The 17,148-nt window shown below is 45.0% G+C and overlaps 1 protein-coding gene across 1 annotated transcript; it reads left to right on the top strand.

Annotated features, from left to right (window-relative positions):
- The first annotated feature begins 8,981 nt into the window (after positions 1-8,981).
- HES1 (hes family bHLH transcription factor 1) lies at positions 8,982-11,361 on the top strand. Its single transcript, XM_083177574.1, has 4 exons — positions 8,982-9,553; positions 9,668-9,763; positions 10,072-10,159; positions 10,569-11,361. Exons 1-4 carry the CDS (start codon positions 9,446-9,448, stop codon positions 11,087-11,089), a joined length of 813 nt encoding a protein of 270 aa, XP_083033700.1. The 5' UTR covers positions 8,982-9,445; the 3' UTR covers positions 11,090-11,361.
- The last annotated feature ends 5,787 nt before the right edge of the window (positions 11,362-17,148 follow it).

Genomic DNA, 17,148 nt, shown 5'->3' with positions numbered 1-17,148 from the left:
GGCAAAACCATGTGCACTGCAGGTGGGGCAGGTGTTCCTTGTGCAGAGAGAATTAGATTTGGGTGGGGTTTTACTTCAAAGTGAGATCTATATTGCAGTGTAAAAATAAAGCAGTCAGTATTTTCCCTGCACAGAAACAAAAGGTACTTGTTTCCTATCTGGGCGCCCATCGCGGGTACATCGCATGTCATTATAATGACATGCGATGCGACCGACGCGATGCCCGCGATTTTCCCATAGAGAACAATGTTAAATGGCTCAATTTACCCGCGATGACCGCGATTTACCATAGGAAACAATGTTAAATGGATCAATTTCCCCAAATTATCATAGGGAACAATGGGAAATGGGGCAAAAACACCCCTGAACATAAAAATGTCCCCCCAAAAGTAGTTGACGCCACCCCGCCATCAACGTGAACCCGAAGCGTGGCGAGCGCAGCGAGCCCGCGAGGGGCGGCGGTACGCGTCCTCCGACCTTTTCATGCCCTACTATCCACTAGGGCGTGGAGTGAGAATAGAATAGTGTGGCGAGCGCAGCGAGCCACCGAGCCCGAAGCGTGGCGAGCGGACGCGAATACCTTCACAGTTATACGCGTCCCCTCGCGGGCTTCCCAGGTGTCCATGGCGACGCGGACACCTGGGAAGCCCGCGAAGGGACGCGTTTACCTGTGAAGGTATCCGCGTCCCCTCGCTGCGCTCGCCACGCTTCGGGCTCGGTGGCTCGCTGCGCTCGCCACACTATTCTATTCTCACTCCACGCCCTAGTGGATAGTAGGGCATGAAAAGGTCGGAGGACGCGTACCGCCGCCGCCGCTCGCCACGCTTCGGGTTCACGTTGATGGCGGGGTGGCGTCAACTACTTTTGGGGGGACATTTTTATGTTCAGGGGTGTTTTTGCCCCATTTCCCATTGTTCCCTATGATAATTTGGGGAAATTGATCCATTTAACATTGTTTCCTATGGTAAATCGCGGTCATCGCGGGTAAATTGAGCCATTTAACATTGTTCTCTATGGGAAAATCGCGGGCATCGCGTCTGGCACATCGCACCCGATTTTTTATCGGCCGCGATGGCCCCGATTTTACCCCCGATGCCCACGATTAAAATCGTGGGCGCCCAGATAGGAAACAAGTACCAAACAAAATTACTCACCCAAATCTAATTCTCTCTGCACATGTTACATCTGCCCCTGCACATGGTTTTGTCCATCTAAGAAGGAATTTACCAGAAGAAGTGAACCAGAATAAACCCCTTATATCTGCATATTTGGATAACTCTGTTCCCCTGAGTTTGTACTTATAATGAAAACTTTTTGAAATGCGTATTAAATGGTGCAAAATGTTCTACTGTAGTGTAGTGTATGTCAAGTGTGGGACTGGTAATACATCTATAGATAATTTTTCCATGGTTTCTAGATTTAACCTACAGTACTTGTCTGAGCGACCAATAATTGCATTATGTGCTCATGTACGTGTATTTACATTTACACCTCCGCTGCTGGGGACCAGCACATTAGCACAGCTCTGTGATGTCAGCCTGACACAAGGACAGCTCTCCCTAATTCACTCTTATCTGTGTGAAGAGTTGTTTTCTTTTAGCACTTATTTGATACGCGTGGACTGTTGGTTAGCATATACTAGTGTGATTGTTGTACATCTAATTATGTAGTCTGGAGAGTGGCACATTTACATCACTGTCATCCACATATCACACATACTTGTCTGTGATAACACGTTAATCATTGCTACTTGTTTAAAACAGGTGAAGTCTTTGTTCTGCATTGATTACCAGTTAATCCTGTCATGTCACACGTATCTGTTGTTAGTGTACAGTTATTTCTAATTGTCATTAAAGTGATAATGGTGCCCAGAAACTCAAGTTTGTACTTTGAATATACATGTGTTTTGTTTGTGTGAAGTAATAAATTATAATTATGATATGCAGATTTTATATTTTTATGGCATAAATATAATTTAGATCAATCCTATAAAGGATTCATATCAATCTGAAAACGAACAAAACAACTGGGAACCATGAGATTGCTGTAGTGTATAAGGACTGTGGGAGTGAGTATTGCTGCAGTGCAGGGTAGGACTCGCCCACAGGGGTTCAGGAGAAACCCCTGGTGGGCTCCAATGCCTGTGTGCCCACCTCCTATTCTATGGAATACATTTAAGACTCTGGCAGGTATTCAATGCTGTGGGCGAGCTTCCTGCTCGCTGTCACCACTCACCCTGTCAGTATTCAACTCACCCCCCTCATTCGCCAATTCCCCCTCGCTCCATTTTTTGAGCGGGAATTGGCGTACGCGGCTCCAGAAGCAGCGAGACTTGTGGCTAAATACAGCGAGTTTCCTGCATTAGCCGCGGGTCTCGCTGTTTGGGGGAAATCTCGCCGTCCTGTGACGGCGAGGATTTCCCCAGAACGTTGAATAGGGCGAGCGGCTGGCAAGGGGGTTAAACAGCGAGGATCGCTGTTCGCTGGTTTTCTGCAATCCTCGCTGTTTAACCCCCTCACCGGCCGCATTGAATACCTGCCTCTATCTACTTGAATTATACATTATTCCACTTGAATTATACGTTATACATATCCAACTGTAAAGTGCAAACTGTTAAGAGTGAAATAATGTTACAGTAATCTGTACATGACTGCGTGCATTATGTACAGTGTATTGCTGTTTTTAATGTTACAAATTATCATGCATGCACTAGCAATATTTTCTACAGTGCGTAAGAAGAATTGTGGGGAGTGTGCATTGCAGCAATGTGTATGATGAATTGTGGGGAGTGTGCATTGCAGCTGTGTGTACGATGAATTGTGGGGAGTGTGCATTGCAGCAGTGTGTATGATGAATTGTGGGGAGTGTGCATTGCAGCTGTGTGTACGATGAATTGTGGGGAGTGTGTATTGCAGCAGTGTGTACAATGAATTGTGGGGAGTGTGTTTTGCAGCAGTGTGTACAATGAATTGTGGGGAGTGTGTATTGCAGCAGTGTGTACGATGAATTGTGCGGAGTGTGTATTGCAGCAGCATGTACAACATATTGTGGAGAGTGTGTATTGCAGGATTGTTTACTAAGAATTGTGGGGAGTGTGCATTGCAACAGTGTGTACAATGAATTGTGGGGAGTGTGCATTGCAGCAGTGTGTATGATGAATTGTGGGGAGTGCATTGCAGCAGTGTGTACGATGAATTGTGGGGAGTGTGTATTGCAGCAGCATGTACAGCAAATTGTGGAGTGTATTGCAGCAGTGTTTACGAAGAATTGTGACGAGTGTGTATTGCAGCAGTGTTTATGATGAATTGTGGGGAGTGTGTATTGAGGCAGGGTGCATGATGAATTGTGGGGAGTGTGTATTGAGGCATGGTGCATGATTAATTGTGGGGAGTGTGTATTGAGGCAGGGTGCATGATGAATTGTGGGGAGTGTGTATTGAGGCATGATGAATTGTGGGGAGTGTGTATTGAGGCAGGGTGCATGATGAATTGTGGGGAGTGTGTATTGAGGCAGGGTGCATGATGAATTGTGGGGAGTGTGTATTGCAGCAGTGTTTACTAAGAATTGTGGGGAGTGTGCATTGCAGCAGTGTGTACAATGAATTGTGGGGAGTGTGCATTGCAGCAGTGTGTACAATGAATTGTGTGGAGTGTGTATTGCAGCATTGTGTACAATGAATTGTGGGGAGTGTGTATTGCAGCAGCATGTACAGCAAATTGTGGAGTGTATTGCAGCAGTGTTTACGAAGAATTGTGGAGAGTGTGTATTGCAGCAGTGTGTACAGCAAATTGTGGAGTGTATTGCAGCAGTGTTTATGAAGAATTGTGGGGAGTGTGTATTGCAGCTGTTTTTATGATGAATTGTGGGAGTGTGTATTGAGACAGGGTGCATGATGAATTGTGGGGAATGTGTATTGAGGCAGGGTGCATGATGAATTGTGGGGAGTGTGTATTGCAGCAGTGTTTACAAAGAATTGTGGGGAGTGTGCATTGCAGCAGTGTGTACAATGAATTGTGTGGAGTGTGTATTGCAGCATTGTGTACAATGAATTGTGGGGAGTGTGTATTGCAGCAGCATGTACAGCAAATTGTGGAGTGTATTGCAGCAGTGTTTACGAAGAATTGTGGGGAGTGTGTATTGCAGCAGTGTGTACAGCAAATTGTGGAGTGTATTGCAGCAGTGTTTACGAAGAATTGTGGGGAGTGTGTATTGCAGCAGCATGTACAACATATTGTGGAGAGTGTGTATTGCAGGATTGTTTACTAAGAATTGTGGGGAGTGTGCATTGCAACAGTGTGTACAATGAATTGTGGGGAGTGTGCATTGCAGCAGTGTGTATGATGAATTGTGGGGAGTGCATTGCAGCAGTGTGTACGATGAATTGTGGGGAGTGTGTATTGCAGCAGCATGTACAGCAAATTGTGGAGTGTATTGCAGCAGTGTTTACGAAGAATTGTGACGAGTGTGTATTGCAGCAGTGTTTATGATGAATTGTGGGGAGTGTGTATTGAGGCAGGGTGCATGATGAATTGTGGGGAGTGTGTATTGAGGCATGGTGCATGATTAATTGTGGGGAGTGTGTATTGAGGCAGGGTGCATGATGAATTGTGGGGAGTGTGTATTGAGGCATGATGAATTGTGGGGAGTGTGTATTGAGGCAGGGTGCATGATGAATTGTGGGGAGTGTGTATTGAGGCAGGGTGCATGATGAATTGTGGGGAGTGTGTATTGCAGCAGTGTTTACTAAGAATTGTGGGGAGTGTGCATTGCAGCAGTGTGTACAATGAATTGTGGGGAGTGTGCATTGCAGCAGTGTGTACAACGAATTGTGTGGAGTGTGTATTGCAGCATTGTGTACAATGAATTGTGGGGAGTGTGTATTGCAGCAGCATGTACAGCAAATTGTGGAGTGTATTGCAGCAGTGTTTACGAAGAATTGTGGAGAGTGTGTATTGCAGCAGTGTGTACAGCAAATTGTGGAGTGTATTGCAGCAGTGTTTATGAAGAATTGTGGGGAGTGTGTATTGCAGCTGTTTTTATGATGAATTGTGGGAGTGTGTATTGAGACAGGGTGCATGATGAATTGTGGGGAATGTGTATTGAGGCAGGGTGCATGATGAATTGTGGGGAGTGTGTATTGCAGCAGTGTTTACAAAGAATTGTGGGGAGTGTGCATTGCAGCAGTGTGTACAATGAATTGTGTGGAGTGTGTATTGCAGCATTGTGTACAATGAATTGTGGGGAGTGTGTATTGCAGCAGCATGTACAGCAAATTGTGGAGTGTATTGCAGCAGTGTTTACGAAGAATTGTGGGGAGTGTGTATTGCAGCAGTGTGTACAGCAAATTGTGGAGTGTATTGCAGCAGTGTTTACGAAGAATTGTGGGGAGTGTGTATTGAGGCAGGGTGCATGATGAATTGTGGGGAGTGTGTATTGAGGCAGGGTGCATGATGAATTGTGGGGAGTGTTGAGGCAGGGTGCATGATGAATTGTGGGAGTGTGTATTGAGACAAGGTGCATGATGAATTGCGGGGAGTGTGTATTGAGGCAGGGTGCACGATGAATTGTGGGGAGTGTGTATTGAGGCAGGGTGCATGATGAATTGTGGGGAGTGTTGAGACAGGGTGCAAGTACTGTGGGGATTGCGTAATGCGGTTACAGTATAGTGGGTTGACAGTCAATAGGTCGAACATAATGGTCTTCAGTGACTAGGTTGACACCTGAAAATGGTTGACATTGCCAGAAGGTCAACAAAAGCTTAAGGTCGACATGAGCTTGTTCGACACACTCACAATTTCAACACAAGTTTTTGTGTGTTTTGTGTCTGTCGACATAGATATCATATAAGTGTACCGCGTCCCCTCGCATGGTTCGCTACGCTCGGCATACTATTATATTCTCACTCTATGCCCATTTGGATAGTAAAGTATGAACCAAGTCGCGGTATTTACCTATGGGCTGCAGCCCCCCCCCCCCCCCCCCCCCCACGTAAAATCTGACCTGTGAGACTGCACTGGCTTTACTGTGGCTGGCAGTGACTTCCTATTGGAAGTTCGACCTGCCAGTCACCCAAGGCATCCCATTGGGAGGTGCTTCCCCCGGGATGCCTCTATGGGCTGCCGAGGATGATACTGCCCATGCGCCGGACCCGGGACCATGAATTTGCTACTATGGACTACTGCCGAAGCAGCCCATAGAGGCTGGGGGGCCAGCACATGTGCAGTACCGAAAAAGCTACTGCACATACACTGGTCCTGTGACCACAATGGGGGGTCGGGACCAGTGGGCATGGGTACCAACAGAAGCAGATTGGGTAACAGCCGACATTCAAAAGGTCTACACAAGTTTTTCACATTTTTTAGTGTAGACTCTTTTGGTGCCAACCTTTTGAGTGTCGACCATGTCGACCTTAAGCGTGCGTGTCAACCTTCAGCCAATGTCAACCTAGGGTATGTCGACCATTTCCAGTTGTCGACCTAGTAACTGTCGACCATTCATGATCGACCTAGTGACTGTCACCCTAGACATAGTCAACCCAGGGAGCACATACCATGTAATGCAGCTGTGTGTAAGTACTGTGGGGAGCGTGTGCTTAACTACAGTATTTCAAAAGAATGACACAGACAGCTATACCAAGCTTCGGCTAGGGGGTTGGCTAGTTATATTATACCATAGTGCAGTATAGGGCAATCACACAGCGCACAACCCTCTTATCTACGGGCTTTGTACTAGTTACTGGTACAGGGCACCGGACCTAAGTGAAATGCATGTATATGTGACTTTAGAGGAAGCTATCGAGCGCCACCTATGCTTCATACTAGGAACTACCAGCTGTTCTCCAATGAGCCCGATCTATCTCCCGGTGGGAGTGGTTTTCCCAGGCTTCAGGACAGCAGCTGCTATTTGCCTTCTCTCGGCATAATCTAAACCATCTCTCCCCACACACATCCAGCCGCCCAGCCTCAGCAGCAGCGGCAATAAAACATCCTGGCACGTGCTCCGGCCCCCCTCACACCGCCCGGTGCTGCAGCCAGGCTTAAAGGGACACACACACACACTTAGGTCTCCATGTACTGGCAATGGCATGCAGAGCTACTGACTGCATACAGCCCACTCTCTTGTGCGCTGTTATCACATAATATGTAGGCAAGCTAATGATAAAACTGCGTCAGTTACAGAATAAATGGTAGACAATGTCTATGTTGACATTCATTAGGTCGACTACTAATGGCTCGACGGTTTGAAATGGTTAACATACCCAAAAGTCGACATTGAAAAATGTCAAAATGGAAATGGATGATATGAATAAGATCGACATTAGGTTTTCCAGTTCCTTGGTGTCTATGTCGACATGGACACCATATAAGTGAAACGTGTCCTCTTGGCACGGTTCTGGGTGCCTCGCTGCTCTCTCGGTACACTATTTTATTCCCACTCTATGCCCACACTTGGATAGTAAAGTATGAAAAAACACCTTTTTTTTTTTACAAAAAAAGGCATGAAAAACCCATGTCAACCTTTTTTATGTTGACCATAAATTTGTGTTGACCTTTTGACAATGTCAGCAATTTCAAGGTGTCGACCTAGTCACTGCCACTAGTGGTGGACCTAGCTACTGCCGACCTAGACATTGTCTACGCAGTGACCGCATACCGTTTGTAGCACTACATGGGGCGCTCTGTGCTGGGGTCTCGTACTTTCACCACAGCTGCAAAGTTACCTGTGCAAGTAGCTACTGTTGCAATGTCACTTTATTTACCTATACATTTAATTATAGAAGAGTGTATGTAACAAAATTATAAACACTGTGGATTGTTTGATTTATGATACTTTACCTATGAGTTTTACCTGGAAATGTACAATGTAGTCCCTGCAGGTGTGAACCAGTCACACAGACAGCAGATAAAATGACATACACTGTCCAAAGCCTGCATTCCTGTCAACATGCACAGTCCCCAATCTGCGTTCCTGGCCCCATGCACAGATCCAAATCTTGGTTACTGGCTGCATGCACAGTCCCCAGACTGCGTCACTGCATGCACTGTCCCCAGTCTGCATTACTGGCTGCATGTCCTGACTCTTGTCTGTCCCCAGCCTGCGTCACTGCATGCAGAGTCTCTCCCCAGCCTGCGTTCCTGGCCCCATGCAGTCCCCAATCTGCGTTATTGGCTGCATGCACAGTCCCCAGCCTGCATTACTGCATGCACTGTCACCAGCCTGCGTTACTGGATGCATTATGCACTTTCCCAAGCCTGCGTTACTGGCTGCATGCCCTATCTGTCCCCAGCCTGCGTTACTGGCTGCATGCACTGTCTGCCCCCAGCCTGCGTTACTGGCTGCATGCACTGACTGTCCCCAGCCTGTGTCACTATGCAGAGACTGTCCCAGCCTAAGTTGCTGTGTGGCGTGCACTGTCTGTCCCCATCCTGTGTTACTGGATACATCTGCATGCAGTGCACTGTCTGTCCCCAGCCTGCGTCACTGCGTGCTGACTGTCCCCTGCCTGCGTCACTCCGTGCAGAGTCTGTCCCCAACCTGAGTTACTGCGTGCACTGTCTATCCCCAGCCTGCGTTACAGGGTGCATATCAGCATGCACTGTCTGTCCCCAGCCTGCGTCACTGCGTGCAGAGTCTGTCACCAGCCGGAGTTACTGGCCGCATTATGCACTGTCCCCAGCTTACGTTACTGGCTGCATGCCCTGTCTGTCCCCAGCCTGCGTTACTGGCTGCATCTGCATGCACTGTCTGTCCCCAGCCTGCGTCACTGCGTGAAGAGAATGTCCCCAGCCTGCGTCACTACGTGCAGAGTCTGTCCGCAGCCTGAGATACTGCGCGCACTGTCTGTCACAAGCCTGCGTTACTGGCCGCATTGCATGGCATGACCTGTCTGTCCCCAGCCTGCGTTACTGGTCGCGCGCACAGTCCCCAGCCTGCATTACTGCACGCACTGTCTGTCCCCAGCCTGCGTCACTGCGTCCACTGTGTGGCCCAGGAGCAGAGAATCTTCATCTTGCTACCAAAGAGTTAAACTAGCATTGTGTTGAGTGACCGGGTGTTATCAGCAGCAGCCCCCTCGCCCTTCATCTCCTTCAGGGCTTATCATTGGAAGTCTGTGTCCACGCCCTGCAGCCAATAGCCCAGCGCAGCCCACGCGTGTGCCCTGCTGCCATTGGCTGAAAGTTACTGTGGGAAAGAAAGTTTGGGAAGTTTCACACGAGCCGTTCGCGTGCAGTTAGCGCTATATAAAGCCGGAGCCAATGAGAGGGCGCTCACAGGCACGCAGGGCAGCCAGCCAGCCGCACCGGGACCCACTGCACACACACGCACCGCCCGCAGCAGGCACCTTGCCTCGTCCCTGGATACACTCACCCCGCACTGCCCGCGGTAGGCGATAAGGATACTGAGGATTTGGCTACTTGGGAGACCATCCCCGTGATAACAGAAGATGCCAGCTGATATGATGGAGAAAAACTCCTCTTCTCCTGTGGCCGCCACCCCGGCCAGCATGACCGGCACTCCGGACAAACCCAAAACGGCTTCTGAGCACAGAAAGGTAAATAGGGATGTGTAACAGGACGGGAGAAAGCGCTCACCTATCTCTAGCACTGGATGTACTGCCATAGATCTATAAAGATGACACTCACCGTGCCTCTCTTCTTATTTGTAGTCATCCAAACCAATAATGGAAAAGAGAAGGAGAGCAAGAATCAACGAGAGCCTGGGTCAGCTGAAGACACTTATCCTGGATGCCCTGAAAAAAGATGTAAGTGTTCTATTCTAGAACTCTATTGGAATGTACATTAGCAGTATGAGTACTTCTGCAGACAGTGCCACAAAATGTGATCTACAGAAGTCGTTAGAATCAAGGAACTTTGCAGCACTGCTGACTATGTTGGAGCTATATCAATGAAATGTAATTCTAGTGGTTAGCCAGTCTTGTTATATCACTGTAACAGTGTTTGACACTGGCAATTTTTGTCCACATTGTGTAGCCTTATTCTATTAAGAAATATATTAAATATTACATGGTTGGATTGATTATTAAACTAGGATTATTATTTATTTTTTCAGAGCTCCAGACACTCCAAGTTGGAGAAGGCTGATATTTTGGAGATGACAGTAAAGCACCTCCGGAACTTGCAGAGAGTTCAGATGACTGGTGAGTGCTCCCCACCCCACTCAGGCTGATTTCTTCCAGACTTCCGCCTGTGGTTTGAATGGCATTCAGATACATTCTACTGGGCTGGCTCTCTCTGCCTTTCCCACGGTCTGGGCTTATTTATAGTTTCTGCGCGAAGCTCATGTTACTGCTGTGGGAGAGGGAGGAGGGGGACTGCGGGGAGGTAATCACCAGCTATGATATTGGGAGTAGTGTATTGGGATGTTAGAAACACAATCTAGATTAAATTCTGATAGCTGTAATAATCTGCTGGATGTCTTTTTAATGCTATGCTATGTGTACACTATTAACATGGGATAGTAGACTGGGGGACGGGCAGCAATCATACCGGGCTGGGGATAGTAGTCTTTTATTCAGTGAAATAACCCTTGTATTCTTTAATCTACAGCTGCTCTCAATACAGACCCAACTGTCCTGGGTAAATACAGAGCTGGTTTCAGCGAGTGCATGAACGAAGTAACCAGATTCTTGTCCACTTGTGAAGGAGTCAATACGGATGTCCGAACCCGGCTCTTGGGACATCTGGCCAATTGTATGAATCAGATCAATGCTATGAACTACCCCACTCAGCCTCAGATTCCAGCAGCCGCTGCATCACATCCTGCTTTTGGACAGCCTTTGGTTCAGCTCCCTGCAAGTGCTCCCCAAGGAAGCCCATCTCCCATGGGTGGGGTTCCCTGCAAGATGGGTGGCCCGCCAGTAGAAGCTGCCAAGGTCTATGGTGGCTTTCAACTGGTGCCAGCATCAGATGGACAGTTTGCCTTTTTGATTACCAACCCAGCCTTTCCACACAATGGATCTGTAATTCCGGTCTATACTAACTCCAATGCGGGCTCTGGGCTTCCGGCTCCAGTGTCCCCCTCTGTTATGCCATCGGTCACTACAGACTCCGTCTGGAGACCCTGGTGAATGAACTGATATGGACTATGGAGAACTCTATATAGATATTTTAGTTACAAATAATAATCCTTCATTTTGTAGCGAGAATGCACTATATTTGTAAATGATATGTTCATATTGAATGTGCCCTTGTATAATAAGATTGCAATTTTATATTTCGTTTGCACACGGAAGTGTTATCTTATGATGCCAAAGAGATGGAAATATACTCTTAAACATTTCTTCCTTTTTTGGAAGTTTATTTGTAATTAATAAAAATTGCATATTGTATTTTGAATATACTAGCTCGTTTTGCTGTGGTTATGTGTAAATGCACATCTTTTGCAGGCATATGGTATAAATAGCAATCTCCTACACTGTAAACTTGCATACATAATGCAGATGAATGACTAAAAGGGGTCCAGTTCTTCAACAGTTTATCTTGCTTGACAAAGGCAAGGTGCAAATCCTTTTTATTTAGAAATCCACCTTTTGCAATGCTTCAGACATGATTTACCACTCAGTTTGCAAGTAACTAAAAGTTGTGGGATTCATGGGTTTAAAATAAACAACGATAATATTAATGAAGTGATTGGGAAAGAACAATATATCTTGTTAGAAAGATAATCACTCCTTTTAATTCAGGGTGGCAGCAGCCATTTATAGGATCTCTCCTGAAGTGCAAGTTAGTAAAGAAATAGAGGTGCAGTTCAGCAAAGAAGTGAGCATAAGAGGTGTCCCATATAAAGTAAATTCTGCATTTACAATTGTACATTGATTACACTGTATGTATGTTCATTGACTAAACTACATATAATATTGTTCTAGGAGGCTTTAAGGTGACCATACACCTACAGATTTATCTTCAGATCTGGCTGGTTGAACAAAAACCTGGTTATGGATGAGAGCAAATGACAGTTGACCATTTGCTTGGAAATGCTGGAAACCTGACAAACTGTCATTCAGAAATTACCAGAGTTTTGTTCCAATATATTCAAACTCTTTAGTGCGCCAGCAAAAGAGACAATCCTTTTCTTTCCTTGTTTTTGTTCCAACCAGCCAGATCTGAAGAAAAATCTGTAGGTGTATGGCCACCTTTACTGCTGTTATAAAAATTTAAAGTAGAACCTCCTGGTGCAAGGATTAAATTTACAAATGTACCGCATAATCAAAGTCCAGCAGTACTTACTGGGTTCATAGTATAACCCTGTACTCGATGTGTAACTGAAGCCATAAAACTGCGTGCAAAGCAGCAGGTTTATGCCCAGAAGTAGGAAGCTTAAAAGCACTTCCTCAAATCAAATCTGCTTTCTACTATGTCACACTAATGGGTGGTGTTGTATTGAATGACTGGTATGTATGGGGAAATGTCACGCTGTTACAATCAGCGACCTCTGATGCGTGTGTAGCATGTCTGGAATATATGTTCAGGGCTGGTAACTCCACAACTTCCCAAGTTATGTGTGATAACTCACTTCTCAGGTTTCATCTCCTCTGGAAATTTGTAACAAGCCCAAACTAAAAAGGGACAATTCCAAACAGTCCTGGGATCTGCAGAGAATTCCTTGTCAAATCCCATGATGAAGACTTGTTGGATTCTGTCTGGACCAGCCAGGTGTCTGACTGCATCCAGGTGTTTAGGAAGTAAAACCACCATGAAAAAAAAAAACGAGACCAGACATATCAAACCTACTGTATAAGACCTGTCCAGCCCCCAGGCTGTGGTTCTGTGTAGTCTTTCCTGAAACACAGTTCTGTATGTTCCTTATGTGCGCAATAGCAACAGAAACCTAGAATTTGACGGCAGATAAGAACCACTTGGCCCATCTAGTCTGCCTCTTTTTTAAACATGTTACCTCAAACCATATTTGATCTAGCTCCAGTACTGTGTATTCCTAATGTTACAAGAATTTTTTTTTTTTGTAATCCTTGATGAGTCTACACTGCCCCCTGGAGGTTTGGCTAAACTCCTCCATAGACATCAATTCAGGGGTTTGTATCGGTTTATTTAAACCAAATAAAGCCCTACAAACTGATCCAGAATATTTATATTATTACAACTATTGCAAATCTAGCAAATATAGGTACCCCAAAAAAGCAGATTCCATGGCTATGAAAGGCTCGATCAGACCAGCACTTTGAAAGAAGTTGATAATGTAAAACTGCCATTTATTTCTGTTGCATATACCATGGCAGGGTTGTGCGACACTTACCACTGCCCAGAGCAGAGGCTGGTGTGTGGGGGTAGACTTAGGGCATCTCTAACAGGGTAAGTAATACCTGATCCACCCTACACTTCTTCCCTCTCTGGCAGCCTCCTGTAACTTTTTTTACGTTGCCCCCCCCCTCTACTGGGACCGTATTCTTTGTGATTCAGGTTCCCCTTCTATTTTTTCTTCCCCTCCCCCTTCTTTTTTATCCCACTGCAGAGACTGAGACAGCTAGTCGGGGGAAGAACGTGTCCCTAAATAGATCCATCATGCAGACTGCAGAGTGGGTTAATATTTGCCCAGATGTTAGGGTTATGGGTTAGCTAATGGGGCTAGGGGGAATTCATGGGATTAAGGGGTTATTAATGCAAAGTGTAATATTTTAAATTTGGGGTTTAATAATAGTCAGCGCTCATTGGAGAAAACAAAAGGCTATTAATTAGATATGGGTTAAACTGGAGGAAATAGACCTGTTTATGAAACAGGCATGTTATTAAGATAATGTTGGGGCTAGTGGGGGGGAAATAAATATATTAAATGTCAATGCTATTGATTTAATATTAGGGCTAAATGGGAGGTATATATACTTATTTAATAGGAATGGTATTCAATCTCAGCTGGTGGTTGCATTATATTTATTAAATGTGAATGCTATAGATATGATATTAGAGCTGATATGGAGATAAGTGTACTTATAAAATGGGAATGCCATTAACTTAATGTTACAGCCAAACAAAAAGAAACCATAGTAATAGCATGTAATCTAACCATCAATATATACGATCAATGGAGCTAATAAAGTGGAAGCATTCAGTAACTAATAGCAACCAATTGAGAAATAATTTGAATGACTCTAGTGAAAACGTATCACTTAAAGCCAGTGCATGGGTGCTACAGATTACAGCAACACTGTCACTGTTATATTGCTGGTAAGTATCCCTCAGTAAGTAGAATCATATTTATAAAACCTATAATGAGAGTTGCCAAAATCATTTCTATAAAATAGCAAACGTATCTCCCCCCTGTCCCCAGCAGTTACCGTACTAGAAACCAGTGTAAATCCTGTTTAAGGAGCACACTTGCAGTTGAGGCTCAGCCCAGAACAGACAAAGTAGCTTTTATATAACTTCAATAGATATATGTAAAATAAAATAGTTGCTACTAAAACCTATGAGGTTGGTGTATTATTTAAGACATCCGTGCACATCTGTAATAGCCTAGGGTCCTCTTATATTGGTTCTATTGAGATCATTATTCGCACATCTACAAAACATTAGCATTGAATTGGTATTTGCCCTTTGTTGTATTGGTTGTTGTGCTCTTCATTAGCCTACAGATCCACATCTCCTGGGAACTTGTATGGGGGGCTTTTGTCAAAGGCCAGGTCTGCACAGACTATAGCAATGGATCATCTTTCATTTGGTACAGTCTAGTATTTTCCTAATTTAGTGCAAGCTCCTTGCTAAACCTGACCTGCTCAACACTTATCTCCCAAACACCCAACTCCTTCACTTGCCAGTGACAATGAATGCTTATGTACATAACCCAATCTATAGTGATTAATCATGAAGGCTGTACAGTTGCTTTGTGCTGCATTGTTCTTTTCCAGACAAGCTATAATATTGTTACAAACTATGAACATTTAACATTTCAAATATAACATTTGGAATTCACTGCATGTTTCCCAACAAGGGTAAAAAGTAGCATAAATCATTACCTGAAAAGTTGCTTAGGTATTTACAATGTCAACATTTCCTATGTGCAACTGGAGCAACTTCAAATCCACACTCTAGTGCACCCTAGGACATAAAGTCGATACATTGTTCCTACACTTATTCTCATACAGAAAATTGTATGCACAGTCAACTTGATTGCTAAAGACCCATACACTCTAGAAGATTATCTTTCCAATCTGGCTGGCTGGAATGAAAATCTGGACATTTTGGGGAAACAAATTGGTCCTACAGACAAATTGGTCAATTTAAGGCCCATACACACTAGAAGATATGAAAGACAAAAGATATTGGAGAACAATTTCCCTTGAGCTGATCATGAAAGATATTGTGCATCCACACTGAACACTGGGTGCAAATGGCATGAGCATTACTGTCAGATTGACCTACATGTCCATAAGATGTCGATATCATTAACAATGAGCAGGGGAGGGGGGGGGGGGGGGCATTGTTAAATATATTATGCATACACAATAGAAGATATTGACATACCTAGGTCGGATCTGAGTTGAACCAAGTCTGACCCGGCATTGCAGTCTGAAGGGGTAATAGAAACATAGAATTTGACAACAGATAACAACCACTTGGTCCTTTTTTATACTTTAGGTATAATATTATTTACAGTTTCTTATATAGTTTCTTATATAGCGCAGCATATTCCATTGCGCTTTACAATTGGAAACAACAGTGATTAAACAAACTGGGTAGATACAAACCGACATGGAGGGAGGAGGGCCCTGCTCGCAAGCTTACAATCTATAGGATGACCCTTTTTGATCTGTAGTTCTTGGTAAAGATAATTATATGTATATCCCATGCATGTTAAAATTGCTCTACTGTCTAAGCCTCTGACAATAAGCTATTCTACTTATCCAATACCCCTTCTTTGTAGTATTAGATGCAGCTGCTTTCAGCAAGGCTCGCAACATGCCCACATCAGCTAAGTCACCCTGCTACACATCCCAACATGCCCTTCCTCAGTTTTACTGTTAGTGCATGCTGGGATGTGTAATCCACAGTAGCTGGAGTGCCACAGGTTGCCTACCTATGGTATATCTAATGGTAGGCATTTTTGAGTAATGAGAAACATCACATTGCTGTGGCTGCGTATGCCACTGCTGTGACTCTGTATAGTGGTGCTAGGTTGCCAGTGAAGGAAAGAAAACCTCCGTACAGTTACTTTAGGTGGGACTCTGACACTAGTTCAGAACCTAAATTATATAGTGCTGCATAAAAAACTGTATCGCTAAGATAAACAACAAGTGGAATTTCTACAAGAATGGAGAAAGTCTGAATCTATCAGTGTGCAACTTATTACAGCCCATTTACAATGGCCCTCATTCTGGTTGACTCAGTAAGCTGCAAAGCTTGCAGCTTGCTGAGTCCCATAAATCACCCCACTGTATGGGAACTCCCATGAAACTGGGCTTTCCCATGCCCCATCCCCACCACTGCCCTGTCTGCCCCCAAGAGACACGCCAACAGTGCAGGGTGTCACTGACACTCGCACAGAAGCCCTGCATATGCGCGGAACTGATTATGCGCATGCGCAGGGCAAAACCATCGGTCCCAGGAATCAGAATCTGCCCCAGTATACGTACTACTCTGGTAAAAGGAATTCCATCAAAACAATGAAATATAACAAAGATTTCTAGTCAGGTCCACTTATAGACCCATGAAGCTTTCAGGCAAAGGCACAGGTGTACATGCTAGGTTTTTGATCAGAAGTGTGTACAGGGACCTTAGAGAAAAGGTCATGATAAACAACTTTGGGTATTGTGTTGGTGTGGTGAATATAGGTGTGTGCAGCCAAGACCCCTAAATAAGGTCAGTGGGAGACGTGGCAGCATAAGCAAACTGTACTGAATTGCTGGCAGGAAATGAATAGCTCCCAGCTGGACTCAGGAACCTGAAGGGTCATGAGAAAGCATAAAACTCCTGTACAGCCAGACAGACACTCCCGGAATGCAGGAGCTTGAGACACATAAAGTGGCGGTCAGACTATTGCTGCACCGCTGCTCCCCCACTGTCTCTAGTCCATACGCCAATAAACTTCATTTTAGCCTGATCTTCTATTTTCTCTCATCACAGCTTCCTATTTCCAGGAAACTCACACCCACAACAACTGCTGATCACTGATGGCTGC

The sequence above is a fragment of the Crinia signifera genome, chromosome 3 (assembly GCF_055691185.1).
Source record: "Crinia signifera chromosome 3, ASM5569118v1, whole genome shotgun sequence".
In the NCBI taxonomy this organism is placed as follows: domain Eukaryota; kingdom Metazoa; phylum Chordata; class Amphibia; order Anura; family Myobatrachidae; genus Crinia; species Crinia signifera.
The sequence above is the reverse complement of the archived record's forward strand: the minus strand, read 5'-3'. Positions and strand labels throughout refer to the sequence as shown.

Coding starts and splice junctions, on each gene's coding strand:
- HES1 (XM_083177574.1), top strand. CDS start 9,446: ATGCCAGCTGATATGATGGAGAAAAACTCCTCTTCTCCTGTGGCCGCC. Junction 9,764..10,071: donor TGGATGCCCTGAAAAAAGAT/GTAAGTGTTCTA, acceptor TTATTTTTTCAG/AGCTCCAGACACTCCAAGTT. Junction 10,160..10,568: donor GCAGAGAGTTCAGATGACTG/GTGAGTGCTCCC, acceptor TTTAATCTACAG/CTGCTCTCAATACAGACCCA.